Below are 13,350 nucleotides of genomic sequence, written 5' to 3' on the forward strand. Positions count from 1 at the left end.
CTCAATACCGCTATACTGAGCATCGCTGAAACAGTTGTAGATCATTCATGCACATTCAGGGACACACAGGAAGGTCACGAGGTGAATGAAATCGGAAATTTAGCAACATATCAGTGGATGATAAACTACTGTATAATTTAATTTGTGCAAATTTAAGAAATTACAAATCGTCTTTATTTTTCGTCAGTCTCAACAATTTGATTTTCTATGAAGTTATACATTTTAACATTGTACTACCTGTGTAGACATATCTTTAGATCGATGCGTATGTTGATAACAAAGCAGGTCCTGGGTTTGACTTTTGTGGCTGAATACAGAGTTCGAAAATCCAGATTCAGAAAGTAAAATTCCGGCCCATTATTTTGTTCTAATCGCCTGGATTTGCTTATCAGCACAATTCTTCATTTAGGAGCTAGAACTCATTTGTAAAATCATTGGGCTCAGTTCATGGGTAGAAGAAACTCATGGCAGGACTTTTACTTTCTGACCCCTAGACTTTCCACCTATGGAACTTGTTCATGTTTATGGTGATTTCGATGCGAATACATTTAAATAATTGTATGATGTTTTACACAGCTGCAAAATAAACATAAATAAAACAATTGAATGAAATATAGAGTAATATGATCAAAATATAAAATATGTACACGAACAGGTAGGCTACAACAATAGCCTACTGAAACTAGTACTGTGCAGTTTTTTTTTTAAACAAATGTTTTGGACAAACTTGACAATTCCTGTACTTCTGCTATCACTACTACGTCTTTCAATGCTACTCCTAAAGTACAATATTTACTCATAGTAACAATTTATAATTGGGACTGTTTTGCCTGTTGGGTTGAAATGTATCCCTTATTTGAAATTGCCCTTCAAAATGTAATTGAAAGGACAAACCATGTGGCCTGTGTTGTTGTCATAGATCTATGAAGGAATGGTCAAACATCTTCCTTACAAAGCATTAAATAGTGAAGACCTCAAGCTTGCATGTATGGCATGTGGAATTAGTAATATTCTGATTGACAAAATACAAAGAATTATATGGGACAAGGATGAGTAAGAACAGTCTTTAAATGGGTTGAGGTTGTGTCTTATCTTCTGGAAATGAGGGCAGGCATTGGGTGTAGGCATTAAGGTTACATTATCTCTTTGTTGCCGGACCTTGTTTCAGGGTCTCAGGTTTCCAGTTTGTGTTTGATATATTATGGAGACTATGTGAATGAAGTGATCTCTGGTTCCATAGCCTGGGGTGACTCTGGTCCCAGATCTCCCTCCCCAGAGCCCCCACCTCCCCAACCCCACAGGGCATCATCCGGGGTGCAGCATCTGTCCTTATTCTCCTCAGTACGTGGAAGGCACAACAGGTTAAGGGATCCCTCTATAGGGGCTTGTTTGTTTGCAAAATGTCTTCCCTGCACACAGAGTATGCTGGGATAAAACCCAACTTCCATGCCAGTCCTGGTGCTGGTTTCAGCCCAGCTGCTAGATGGATGGGAACACTGAAGATGTTTCTCAGTTACCACCCTTTTCCCTGAAAAAAAACAAAACTTCCAGGATCTAATAATCATTTAAACAAACAGTACATATGTTAGGCTGGGGAATTAATAGTGGCACACAGAGGAAAAACATTCACTTCTCTCTCCTTTTTTGAAAATTTCAGACATGTCCAAGATGCATTGGGTTCAAAACAGCTCTTTTGAAATAGAGAAGAAATCCACAATTTGTGACCTCCATCCCCCACCCCCACCCCCCTTGAGAAAAGTGACCATAACCAGGCCATATGGCCATTCTTTGCAAAGAACATAGAAATAAACCACCTGACTCCATTGAATATGGTCAGGTGTCAGTTTGGGAGTATGGGAGTGTAGCAGAGGTGTCATAGTTGCTTCTGTAATACCATGGACCCAAACATGAGAGTTTTTTCCCTCTTCAATCTATTATGGTTTTTGTTGGAGGTATTGGTGAGGTCATTATACACACGTATGGGAAAGACATAGTCCATGTTTCCTGACATTACACAAAAGGCTTTTATTCCTCTTCAGTATGTCTTTGTGAGAATAGCAGAGGGGGCGGAGTCACACTGTAGATGAGGTGTATAAATTAAACATTTCCTGGTAACTGGTGTTCACTCCATCTCATTTTGATGAAGATGATGCAAAGCTCTGCAGGACCGGTAAGTGTGATGGCCACTATCTGGCACAGAGTGGTGAAGGATGGCCAAATGTCAGGGACACGGTGTCTCCAGGTGGCTTAGCAGACCTCTGTATATGGGTCAAGGGAATGCATGTATGTATATTTTTTAATATTGGTGTTCATTGAAAGTATCTGTGTGCTAAATGTTGGTTCTATAATAATAATAATAATAATAATAATAATAATAATAATAATAAAACACTTATAGAACGGTCTAACTGATCATTAAGTTAAAAGAACAATGACCTTCTCTCTAGTGCATTCAATGAATATACTTAAAAAATGCCTTTTTACATTTATGTTTAACTGATTTTTGATTTAAAAAATTACAACAAAATGATTTTAAAAATTGTATTGTACAGAATCTTATCATTATATTCGAAGAACTTTACAAACAATCTAACAATGACATTTCAATTAACATAACTCAGGTGAACGTACAGATCAGAGATTCATTATTCACACCACTAACTGCAAATTATGGGTATAAATTAGAAGTCTGGAATCCCCGCACACAGTGTGAAGCGTTTTTTTTTCCTCTCCTAAACTGGCTTATTAATAATGATATAAATTGGAATTACTACTTATTTACTTCATATGGCTATATTTCAACATTTCCTCTTAACCATTATTACCTGAAGGACATTCAGTATGAATGCATCTATCATGTTATATATTTAAAATAGCAGATTTATTGTTACGTTATTGTGAGTCTGAAACATAATTGGTCACTTGCGGTCTCCTCAGCTGGAGTTTAAACATCAGGTTAAAATGTCTTGATCACAGAACTGTATTAAACTGGAACAGCTAACAGTATATATTGCTTTGGATAGCTGTTCCAATTATAATGCAGATCTGTGGTATAAAGCTTTAAACCTGAGGATTAAACTCCAGCTAAGCACACTGGAATAGACCCAATGTGCTCGAAGAGACCATGGTTGAAATAATTTAATTCAGACTCCCAGCTTTTACCCTTTATATTCAGTATATTTTGAGAATAATATATTTAATTTTTATTAATATTCAATATCCTCCTGAGACCTGGCAGAATAAATATTTTAGTGTTTTCACATAATACGTGCCTTGGATGACAAACAGTGCAGTGAAAATATTTTCATAAATATTGTTTATTACATTTTTGTTGAATGTCCCTTGTAGAGTAGGTTTCAGCATAGTTGAGCATATGGTTCTTGAGATAACACCTATAGAAGACAAAAATGAATTGCCGGGTCATAGGGGAATAGTTTGACACTAGTTTTTGGTGTAATGCATGCTTCATATAACTATAGTGTTTCTTTTCTTTTGTCCCTTGAAAATGATAATTATTTAGATAATTATTATTTTGATTACAGAGTATAACTAAATACATAGTGCTTGTACATGAGTACGAATATCATTCACTATACATTGTACCTAAAGCAGAGGTGGAACGTTCAGGTTCAGAAAGTAAAAGTCCTCCCCAGTATTTAGTTCCAGTCACCTGTATTTGCTAATTAGCACAATTCTTCTGCCAGGAGGTAGAAGTAATTATGTGAAATCAGCTGGCTGAGTTCCTGGGTGGAAGAAACACATGGCAGGACAGACTTTTACTTTCTGACCTCTGGACTTTCCAACTCTGGCCTAAAGTGAGAGATTCTCTCTGTCTCTCTTTCCCCCCATTCTGTCTCCAGGTGACATGGACCCCATTTGGGCTGTTGCTCTGGGTTTCCGTCTTTCAAAGTATGGCAATGTCTGAAGCACGAGAAAACCAGACTCGAAAGGTGCGCTCTTATGACCTGACGCTGGATCCGCCCCCCTCGATGGAACCTGACATGTCATTCTGCGATATGTTGCTTGGGGGTCCGGAACCAGCTCCCATCGAAAGTGTGCCCTGGTACTGCATCTGCTCTCACTGCAAGGGCACAGTCGGACCCAAGGGCGAGCAGGGGGACCGGGGCCTTCCAGGTACATATTCCTCCTTCCCCTGTGGCTTACATTTTGTGGCCATTTTGCGATGAAGATGCATTGTAGAAGTACTGCAATTCCTGTGTTTTTTTTCCACATTTTGATGTGACACATAAACTTTGAATTATTACAATTCAGATGGTAAGATAAAAAGGGCCAAGTTACTTGAACTAATAAAGGAAACACTGGGTAACATTGCTTTGGAGTAGAGCTTGTTTAATTTGTGTGAGCTAAGATAGCCAATATTGTTTGTTGTAACTTGGCCTCATTTTGATACCAATCATGGCAATGGCAGGCCAAGATTTTTTTGCAAGTTTTAATGAATGACTTAGAAAGTGATTTGTATGCCTTGAAAACGTGTTTTGGTTGAAATACATTTTTAACAGTCCTTTTCATGCAGTGTTCAGTGACTGTCAGTAGACATGGATCTAGATTTGGTTTGTTTTACATTACTTGGAGAGAATTCTGCCATTACTCCTTCTCTCTCCCTCTCTCTTTTACCAGGGAGTCCAGGCAGCCCAGGGAGAAGGGGCTTCACCGGGTTCCATGGACCGCCAGGATTCAGGGGTCGACCAGGCCTCAAGGGTAAGAGCACATCTCCACTGCTCTGCATCCGTACTCACACAACCCAATCACCCAGTGACTAAACAAACACCGTCTCAATATGACATAGAACTTTACCCTATTTTATAACACAAAATACAAAGAAAATGTAGTTAAAGTCTCTAAAATTCTGTGCGTGAATGTGTCCTTCCCATCGCCCTTTCTCCCTTTCAGGACAGAAAGGAGATGAAGGAGAGAAGGGAGGGCTTGGGCCCATGGGATTCACTGGGCCAAAGGGAGGGCGTGGCTATAAGGGTGAGTCAAAGCCAGAGAAAGGTCATGCTGCACTCATAAAGCATTCGTGCTGCGATCACCCGCTCACCTCTGCTGCATTTCGTTTGCAGGGGACAAGGGGGACCCGGGTCTGGAGGGACCTTCTGGGGAGCAGGGGCCTCAGGGGGAGCCAGGGCAGTGCCAAGAACCGTGCGAGTCCATCCAGGGTCCGGCAGGTCCGCCAGGACTACCTGGAGTCGCAGGACCAAGAGGATTGCCAGGGTTAGCCGGAGCTCTGGGGGCTAAAGGCCAGAAGGGTGACACAGGTGAAATAGGTCCTGTAGGCAAGCCAGGGGCAGGCGGTCAGAAAGGGGAGCAGGGAGTGGAGGGGGCGTGTAACTGCCAGGATGGAGCTGATGGTATAAATGGAACACAGGGACCCCCAGGTCCTAAGGGGGGCAAGGGGGATACAGGCCTTCAGGGTGAGAAAGGTGAAACTGGAGAGAAGGGGGACATGGGACTGAAAGGTATGATGGGAATGCCAGGGCCTTGTTCACCTGCCATCCAATCAGCCTTCTCTGCAGCGCTGACCACTAGTTACCCTGCCCCCGACCTCCCAGTGCCCTTTACACGCATCTACTACAACGTTCTAGGACACTTTGACCCTGCCGGAATCTACACAGCCCCTGTCAATGGTACATATGTTTTCAGCTACCACCTAGTTGCTTCCAACAAGGTGCTCAAGGTTGGGCTGTTCCATAACTTTGTACCTATAGTGAAGACCACTGAGACCACTAACCTGGGAACCGCCTCACAGCTGGTGGTGTTGCATCTGAACCGCGGCGATCAGGTATGGCTGCAGGTGAGGGACACCCAGAGCAACGGCATGTACACCAGCTCCGAGAGCAGCAGCACCTTCAGTGGCTTCCTGCTCCACCCTGACACCTGTGACATGCCAATGTTCCGAGGCTTCCCACCAGAACCCGTTACAGGAGTGTACAGTTGGGATGGCCCACCCACACCCTAGCCAACCATGCCTCAACGGGTCTAATTTCCTTCCAGACTCCTGTGTTCCATGGGCTCCTCCCCTCCCGTGCCCCCTCGATGTTGTGGTTTCTGTTCTAAATCACTCAATCACCTCTGTAATTAAATTTCTGTATGACCCAATGACACAGGGAAATAGAGTGAGAGTGAATGCACATGGCCTGCAGCATTCATTGTTTCCTTCTCTTGTTGCGAAAGTGATATCTACATTTCCTTCCTCAGCAGACATTCCAGAATAGATTTCTGCCTGGTTTTCATCAGAAAATGCCAATCTAACAGGGTCACTGGTATCTGGATATCATCGATTCTATCACAAGCCGTCTTTAACCCATTGAAGAATAGGTTGTTGGAATGTTTTTTTTTTTTCTTTAAAATTTCATGTCAGAACTCTTTCTAGATTGCTTTCATTTCACCAGTAGTGAATGTTACATCAGCATTCTTAACTAAACATTCTAGTCACATGTTTGTGATCTTACACCTTAAAGGGTTAAATGGGTGTACCTGGGTTGCAGGTTACTGCTAAATGTGCCAGATGTTGGTGTTAGTCTGAGGAGGTATGGGTCTTCAAGCAGATGGTTATGTGAAAGTGATAGGGTGGGACTAAGAGGTGAAATGAGGAAAGTGACGTCTTTAAAAGGTTGAACTCAGAGCTTCTTTCCTTTGACATAGGACCATATTTACACTACCGCATAAGACCTGTGCCTAATGCACTACACAGGGATTTGTGGGTTTATTTTTATCTATTGTATTTTGTTGTACGTTCCCAATAAAAAGACAATTCAAATAAAAAGTTAAAACCAAAACCGGAGATTTCCTGATGTGGCTACATACTGAGACAGGCACCTTAACAGTCCCTGACACCCCCACACACTATTCATTAACACAAAGTCATTATGTTATAGCAGTTTATTAATAACAACATATTTATAACATCACAGAGCAGAGCCTACAGTGTTCTTTCTCTATTTGCATTTACGGGGAACTCTAATAGTCTAAACGTGAAAAAAATCTCGGAACAAAGGTCAGTGAAGCGGGAAAACAGTGGAGTGGAGGCCAATCGGGCTTCCAGGACACAGAGCTAGCTCTCCCTCTGTCGCTGCCATTAGCCTTCTCTACATTCCCCTATCCATCTATACGGCCATGTCTCAGGCCCCTGCGGACCTGCTGTAGTGACAGCAGTGACCCTGAGGGGGCGCTGTGGGGTGACACGGCCGCCCCCTCGCGCGCGCCTCTGCGCCATCACGACACCTCCGCCGGCGAAACGTTGTCCTCCTCGTCATCGTCCGCGATCATCCCTTTCAGGTAGGAACGCTTGAACTCCTCAAACACGAGTTCCGCCTCCATCTCACTGTCACGTTGAGCCGGAGAACGGACAGACAGACAGACAGGGACGCACACAACCAGGGGCTAACGTCAATCTAGACGCAAGAGGGTTCCGTTTTTCTCAAAGATTCATTTAATCGTTTAATTTATGTTCTGATATCTCATAGTTTAACATGAGATGAGAAGAAAATGTGATAAAGGAGACAATGAGTCATACCAAATATAAATAAGATCAGTGAGAACCATCAGGTTTACTGTCGTGTACCTTCAAAGAATTCATCCTCTATTACATGTGGACCATTATACTTCTACAAATATGAAAGCAAATTCATCAGTGATCTCACACAGAGTAACATAGACAGATGGGACTAATCGTACGCTGAGTAAGAGCAGCAGACTGACCTCATCTCAAAATAAGTAAAGGATTAAGCGGCTTACCTTTCTTTTACTGCAGTATGCAAAACGAAGGCAGAAAAACAAAATGTGACTAAACATACAAACAGTATTACACCAAACAATGCTAATAAAAAAATGGCAATACTTTTCTACAGATAAGAGTGGCTGTCAGTTAATAAGGATTCTCAGATAATAATTATTTTTATATTCATAGACCACTTTATTAGGTACACCTTACATTTTTATATTTAAAAAGGTATGTCTATGTAGATAAGAATTTATCCTTGGTTTATGCATTTTTTTCCCCATTCTGTATGATGTTATGTAACAAATGCACTGGGTGAACCTTACCTGCATCAGGTTTGGGATGCATCAGCTGGAATGGCACCTCAACACCAACCTCACTGAAACAGAGACAAACAGGAGATCACAGACACTGACAGACTTAAACTGAAACACTGACAAATACACTGTGACCAATAGACGGTCGGTCTATATGTCTGGACAGGAATAGAGAGGAAGACTGTGAAACTTTCTAACACAGAATCTAACTGAATCTAATTTTTATGAGACAGAGTGTCTGACAGACTCATTGGCCTCAAAATATTGAGACTGACTGTGCCTCTGTGAGAATAACAGCTGGATTTATGGCACAGCTCTGACAGGGTTGAAATTGAATACAAAACCGAAAGTGACAGAACAAGTCTTACCTGGATCCCATCATCCTGTAAAATAAAAATGATGTGAGGATTAAATTGGAGGTCAGATTCTAAATCAGAATATCTTCACCAGTACTAAAATAATCATAAACATACAGAAAACAGATACACACATACTCTCTTTCTCCATCTCTCTGTCAGTCTGTCACTCACACACACACGCACACATGCACACAAATTCACACACACATACAGTAAACACACACACACACACACACACACACTGACCCGCCAACAGTGAGCTTCACCACGACTCGATAGGACACCAGGATCCCAAGCACCTCTTTCAGTACACCTTCCTTCACCCTGCAGCATATAGAGAGTGTTGGCATCATGACTGTGCCTAAAACCTATTGCTGCATTCAGCATAAACTCCTTTTGTCTAGTCAAAGATGGTATGTTACAGATGATTTGTAGCCCCCAAACTGTATGCTAAAGAGTACCAAGAACTCACCTCGAAAATGAAATATGATAGATAATTATTATCGTGCCCCATACCTATCCACTTAAAGCCAGTGATGCTGGGATAGAAATCACCCAGCATGCACTGCTCTGAGCATTGGTATATCACACCCAGACTCACAAGCTAGAGGAGGCCAGGTTGGTGTCCTCATGCTTCAGCTTCCCATCGAGGACTATACCCCGCCTTTCACGGTTGTTGGCCAGCAGGGGAAGGAGGGTGTAAACCTTCCTCAGGCTGGTGCCAGGGGCCACGGAATCTCTGGAACAACAGAGAACTCATGTTAGTCCACCTCAAAAAGCTCTACAGCTGCATATTTACTGGCGTGCATGAAAATACACTTCACACAGTAGATGGAAAGCAAACATGGAGGCCATTCAGTGTTTGTGCTACTTCTACCACTTAAAATTAAACAATCAAATAATGATAAATGACATGCAAACAAGATCACCATTAAGTTAAACCTCAATGATTAAGTAGTACCAAATAAATAAATCTTAGAGATCAATCTTGTACATTTCTGCGTAAATACACAAATGCCTGTTGAACAAAATACTTTGAGGAAATTCTGTCTGCATCAATTTAGTATTAAAAAAATGCTCATTCTAAGCAAGCAATCAGCACAAATGCCTCTGAAACAACCATGCAAAACAATACATACTGTAAGATACGCATCCTTGAATTTCCCTTCATATCGACACACAGGTATGCATGCTCAATTCTGAATCATTTAATGACATTTTTTCAATTTTTCTACTTTGCAAATCCAAATTGTTATTAATATCAAACCGGAAAGAATAAAATATAAAAGGTTGATTCATACAGTAAAAAGTACAGGGCATTCATGTGAAATGTAGATACTCACGAGGTTTCCTCCATCGCCACAGGTTTCACGTACTTATCATTGGAATACAGCACCACAGTGGCCATTTGCTCCACTGAGAAGAAAAATGAGGCATGAAAAGAGGTCAGTTTTCTCTACGCCTGAGGAGGCAGATCAGTTTACTTTGAGCTGCATGCCCTCACCTGAAACAGTAATGCCTTTCACAGTTTTGCTGGAGCTGTTTGTGATGTTCACATGGACGTTGATTGGCTCTCCATGGTAATAAGTCTGCAGAGGAAATGGAAGAATGTGAATAACCTTCCTACTGTCCTACTACCAGAAACAAATAAAGTTTTGGAGCGGTTTGTCCTTTCTTCCTGGTGACTGACAGCTCACCTGCTTTTCCAGGCTGACCTCCATTTGTAAGGGTTTTTCAGATAGGACAAACTCACGCGTGGTCTCATTGGAGGGGGCAGGTCCATCTTGCTCAGGAGCATACTGCATTTTGCGGATTGCCAGACGGACAGAGCTCCTGTTTGGGGAGGGGGGGGGAGAGACGAAACTTATCTCCTCTAGTCTCAGACACAGAGACTGCATTCAGCCTAAGAGAGTGCAGCAGCTAGACTCACCTCTTATGGATCTTCTCATCCTGGCTCTCGGCACAAAATGCCTTCACTTCAAACTCCACAGCACAATGCTGCCAGCAGAACAGGGGACAGCATTCACTACATGATCCATATTCAAAAACAGCACGCACAAATGAACAAAGACAGAGAAAGACAATGGAGGAGCTGAAAGAGACAGAGAGGAAAGAGGCACCTAGGGCTATATTTTAGAGATACAGGGATGGTAGGGGGGAGGGGGAAAGAGAAAGCAGGGGGTAATGAGAGGGAGATAAATAGCCAATGAACAGTGAGGATAATGAGGTGAGCACTCTTACCTTTCCAACGTCTGATGGTAGAGGCTGCAGTCCCACGGAGCATGGCAGGTTATCTGGGAACTGAAACGGGCACAGAGCAGAGTTTACACACGATTCACACTAATAACCCTCTACACACCCACCCCACCCACTTTAATGTAATAACCCTCTACACACCCCACCCACTTTAATGTAATAACTCTCTGCACACCCCACCCACTTTAGTGTATTAACCCACCACACTCCACCCACATTAGTGTAATAACCCTCTACTCACCCCACCCACTTTAATGTAATAACCTACAACAGACACCCCACCCACTTTAGTGCATTAACTCACCACACTCCACCCACATTAGTGTAATAACCTGCTACACACCCCACCCACTTTGAGGCCAGTACAGGCACAGCACACCTGCTTAAAGGCTATTAAACACAGTAGCTTTGCTCAAATGCACCCATTACAGTTTTTGTGCAAACCAAAGGTTGTCCGGATGAGAAAAGCTGTCTCAGTTTGTGATATTTGCATTGAGCCTATGATGGTCCCCTAACCTCAAAGAAAAAGGGGTATGCATTGATCCCCAGCTTGTTCAGCAGTTTCTCCTGCATCTTGGTGTGCATGCTCCTTTCTTTATCCTGCAGAGGAGGGTACACCTGACGAGTCGACAAGTAGAGGTCTCTGCGGAATGCTACACCCAATACATCCATGTCGTCTCGCCCATACCGAAATGTGCAGGACAGCATGACAAACACTAGGGGGCAACAGAGGTTTTTATTGTCAATGAAAATGTGTCAGCAGTTGCATGAACGGGAAATATTGGTACTTGCAAAGTGGACCTCAAATATTGACTGCTGTCTAATTTTTTGCTTCGCAGACACCCATGTCCGAAGTGAATTATACAGGTACATTTTTTACATATAATCCATTTTTACATGCGAGGATTTCACGTAAACACCTTCGAGGATTTCACGTAAACACCTTGCTCAAGGGCACAGACGATTAAAGATAATACCTTTTTTCCCTTTCAGCTGTTCGGGATCCACCAGCACAACGCCATCTTGTGAGCAAAGGGAAGAGTGTAGATTAGAACAGCTAGAGAAAATTCCACATGCACAAACATGCACACACATGCGCACACACCTCATTGTTCAGTTTGCCATTATTGAGATAAGAGGATTTCTGTCTAATTTGATGATTCTGGTGGACTCACCCACTGGGTCCACAAAGTCCACATGATCCACAAAATCCCTCTTCCCCATGTAGATCCCCACCTGATCCAAGAGAAACACATCAGTGCCCTGCGAGCCCCACTCCACCAAACAGAGCGACAAGGCTGCCTGTGGCTTTAAATGCATAATTTTATCGACATAATGACAAAACAGGGGCAGTGATCCAACTATATGTAAAACGTATTTTTCCTTGGAAAAATACAGAAACATGTCAGGCACCCCAGGATCAGGACTGCCTACAGGACAGCATCTTTATGTTTAATCATGGCTTCTGACTGGCAACTGGAAGCTGTTTTTTGTTGCCCAGCAACCATTGAAGAAAACATATCCTCCAAAATATTTTAAAACATCATAAAGATATATACAATTAACCATATACATATCTGTTGAGTTGCTGTGGTAACTTATGCACACATACATGGATATCACAGAAAATTCCCTGTCATTGCACAATACTACCTAGAATACCACTGAGCAGGTTGTTAAAAAAAAAAAAAAAGGCCTTCGATTCTACTAAACAAACTTGGACAGGTATGGACTAAGTTACCACGTTAAGATATGGTTTGTATGAAGTTCCAGTGGTAAGTTAAGTATGACACTGCTGTTGTGAAGTGCATGTGCCATGTTAAGGCATGTTCTGTATAAAGGACCCTATGATGCAATGAAGTAAGGGAACCACTGTTCTACATTGACGAGACGAGCACTCTACTCACCGACTTGTCACGAGAGATCTTCTTGAAGACCACGTGTTTGGGGCTCATGGTGATTGCTTTGCTGTAACTCCGTTAAACCTGAAGCACAAGAAGTGGCATCACCCTGGGCACAGGCTTCACGCACTCAACGTCCACCCCAAATAGTCCGTACTGGCTCGAGGTTTAAAGTGGCTCCACTCTGCTGAACATACACCTTCTCGAAGGAGCAGTGACATCAATGGTCACCATCATTCCCTTTCCAAAACGGCAGGGAACCAATTATTGTGGAGTACTAAACACCCCCCTCTTACCACCTAACAAACCCTGCAGCTAAAGCACCCTGAAACACCCCCCACTGTTACACCCCAATACCAAGGTAGGCAGTGGACATGGACTGACCTGATGTGGCTGATGGGACTGAGCTTGTCTGGATCCGACAGAGGTGCGGAGGCCAGTCCCCCGAGAGTATTTGTACCCCTCGTGATCAGGCCAGCCCAAAACAACTCCCACGCTTCCCCGCCTGTGGCTAAAGATGGACGGGATTGGGCCGATTCCACTCCGTCAGCGCGATTACGGACCAGCCCAGGCACGAGGCTGTAATCCCTCGGCCCAGTGGTGCGGGTCACACACACAGGTGAGGACACCAGCAAACTCACCCGTCACTCAAACCATGGGGCATGGATATCGGGAGGGGGAGGGAGTGGGCATGGCTATAGGCATGCGGTGCATTAGGGGGAGCAGCGTTGGCCAGTATTGGTTACCATGGGGAGGATGTGGGTGCTGTTATCTCAGGT

At 43.0% G+C, this 13,350-nt stretch overlaps 2 protein-coding genes across 2 annotated transcripts; one reads left to right on the forward strand and one right to left on the reverse strand.

The window, feature by feature from the left end:
• The first annotated feature begins 1,219 nt into the window (after positions 1 to 1,219).
• On the forward strand, positions 1,220 to 6,709 carry LOC118210212 (inner ear-specific collagen). The gene is made up of 5 exons (XM_035386214.1): positions 1,220 to 1,341; positions 3,861 to 4,134; positions 4,639 to 4,719; positions 4,912 to 4,992; positions 5,082 to 6,709. Exons 2-5 carry the CDS (start codon positions 3,912 to 3,914, stop codon positions 5,975 to 5,977), a joined length of 1,281 nt encoding a protein of 426 aa, XP_035242105.1. The 5' UTR covers positions 1,220 to 1,341; positions 3,861 to 3,911; the 3' UTR covers positions 5,978 to 6,709.
• A 240-nt stretch (positions 6,710 to 6,949) lies between these two features.
• On the reverse strand, positions 6,950 to 13,147 carry LOC118210214 (S-arrestin-like). The gene is made up of 16 exons (XM_035386217.1): positions 12,956 to 13,147; positions 12,578 to 12,655; positions 11,846 to 11,906; positions 11,648 to 11,692; positions 11,187 to 11,386; positions 10,656 to 10,715; positions 10,345 to 10,412; positions 10,112 to 10,247; positions 9,919 to 10,003; positions 9,758 to 9,830; positions 9,016 to 9,153; positions 8,661 to 8,738; positions 8,424 to 8,438; positions 8,065 to 8,117; positions 7,756 to 7,765; positions 6,950 to 7,342 (listed from the first exon to the last, which is right to left on the reverse strand). The coding sequence occupies exons 2-16, from the start codon at positions 12,623 to 12,625 to the stop codon at positions 7,234 to 7,236; spliced, it is 1,179 nt and encodes a 392-aa protein (XP_035242108.1). The 5' UTR covers positions 12,626 to 12,655; positions 12,956 to 13,147; the 3' UTR covers positions 6,950 to 7,233.
• Between the last annotated feature and the right edge of the window lie 203 nt (positions 13,148 to 13,350).

This window comes from Anguilla anguilla, chromosome 12 (assembly GCF_013347855.1).
Source record: "Anguilla anguilla isolate fAngAng1 chromosome 12, fAngAng1.pri, whole genome shotgun sequence".
Classification (NCBI taxonomy): Eukaryota; Metazoa; Chordata; class Actinopteri; order Anguilliformes; family Anguillidae; genus Anguilla; species Anguilla anguilla.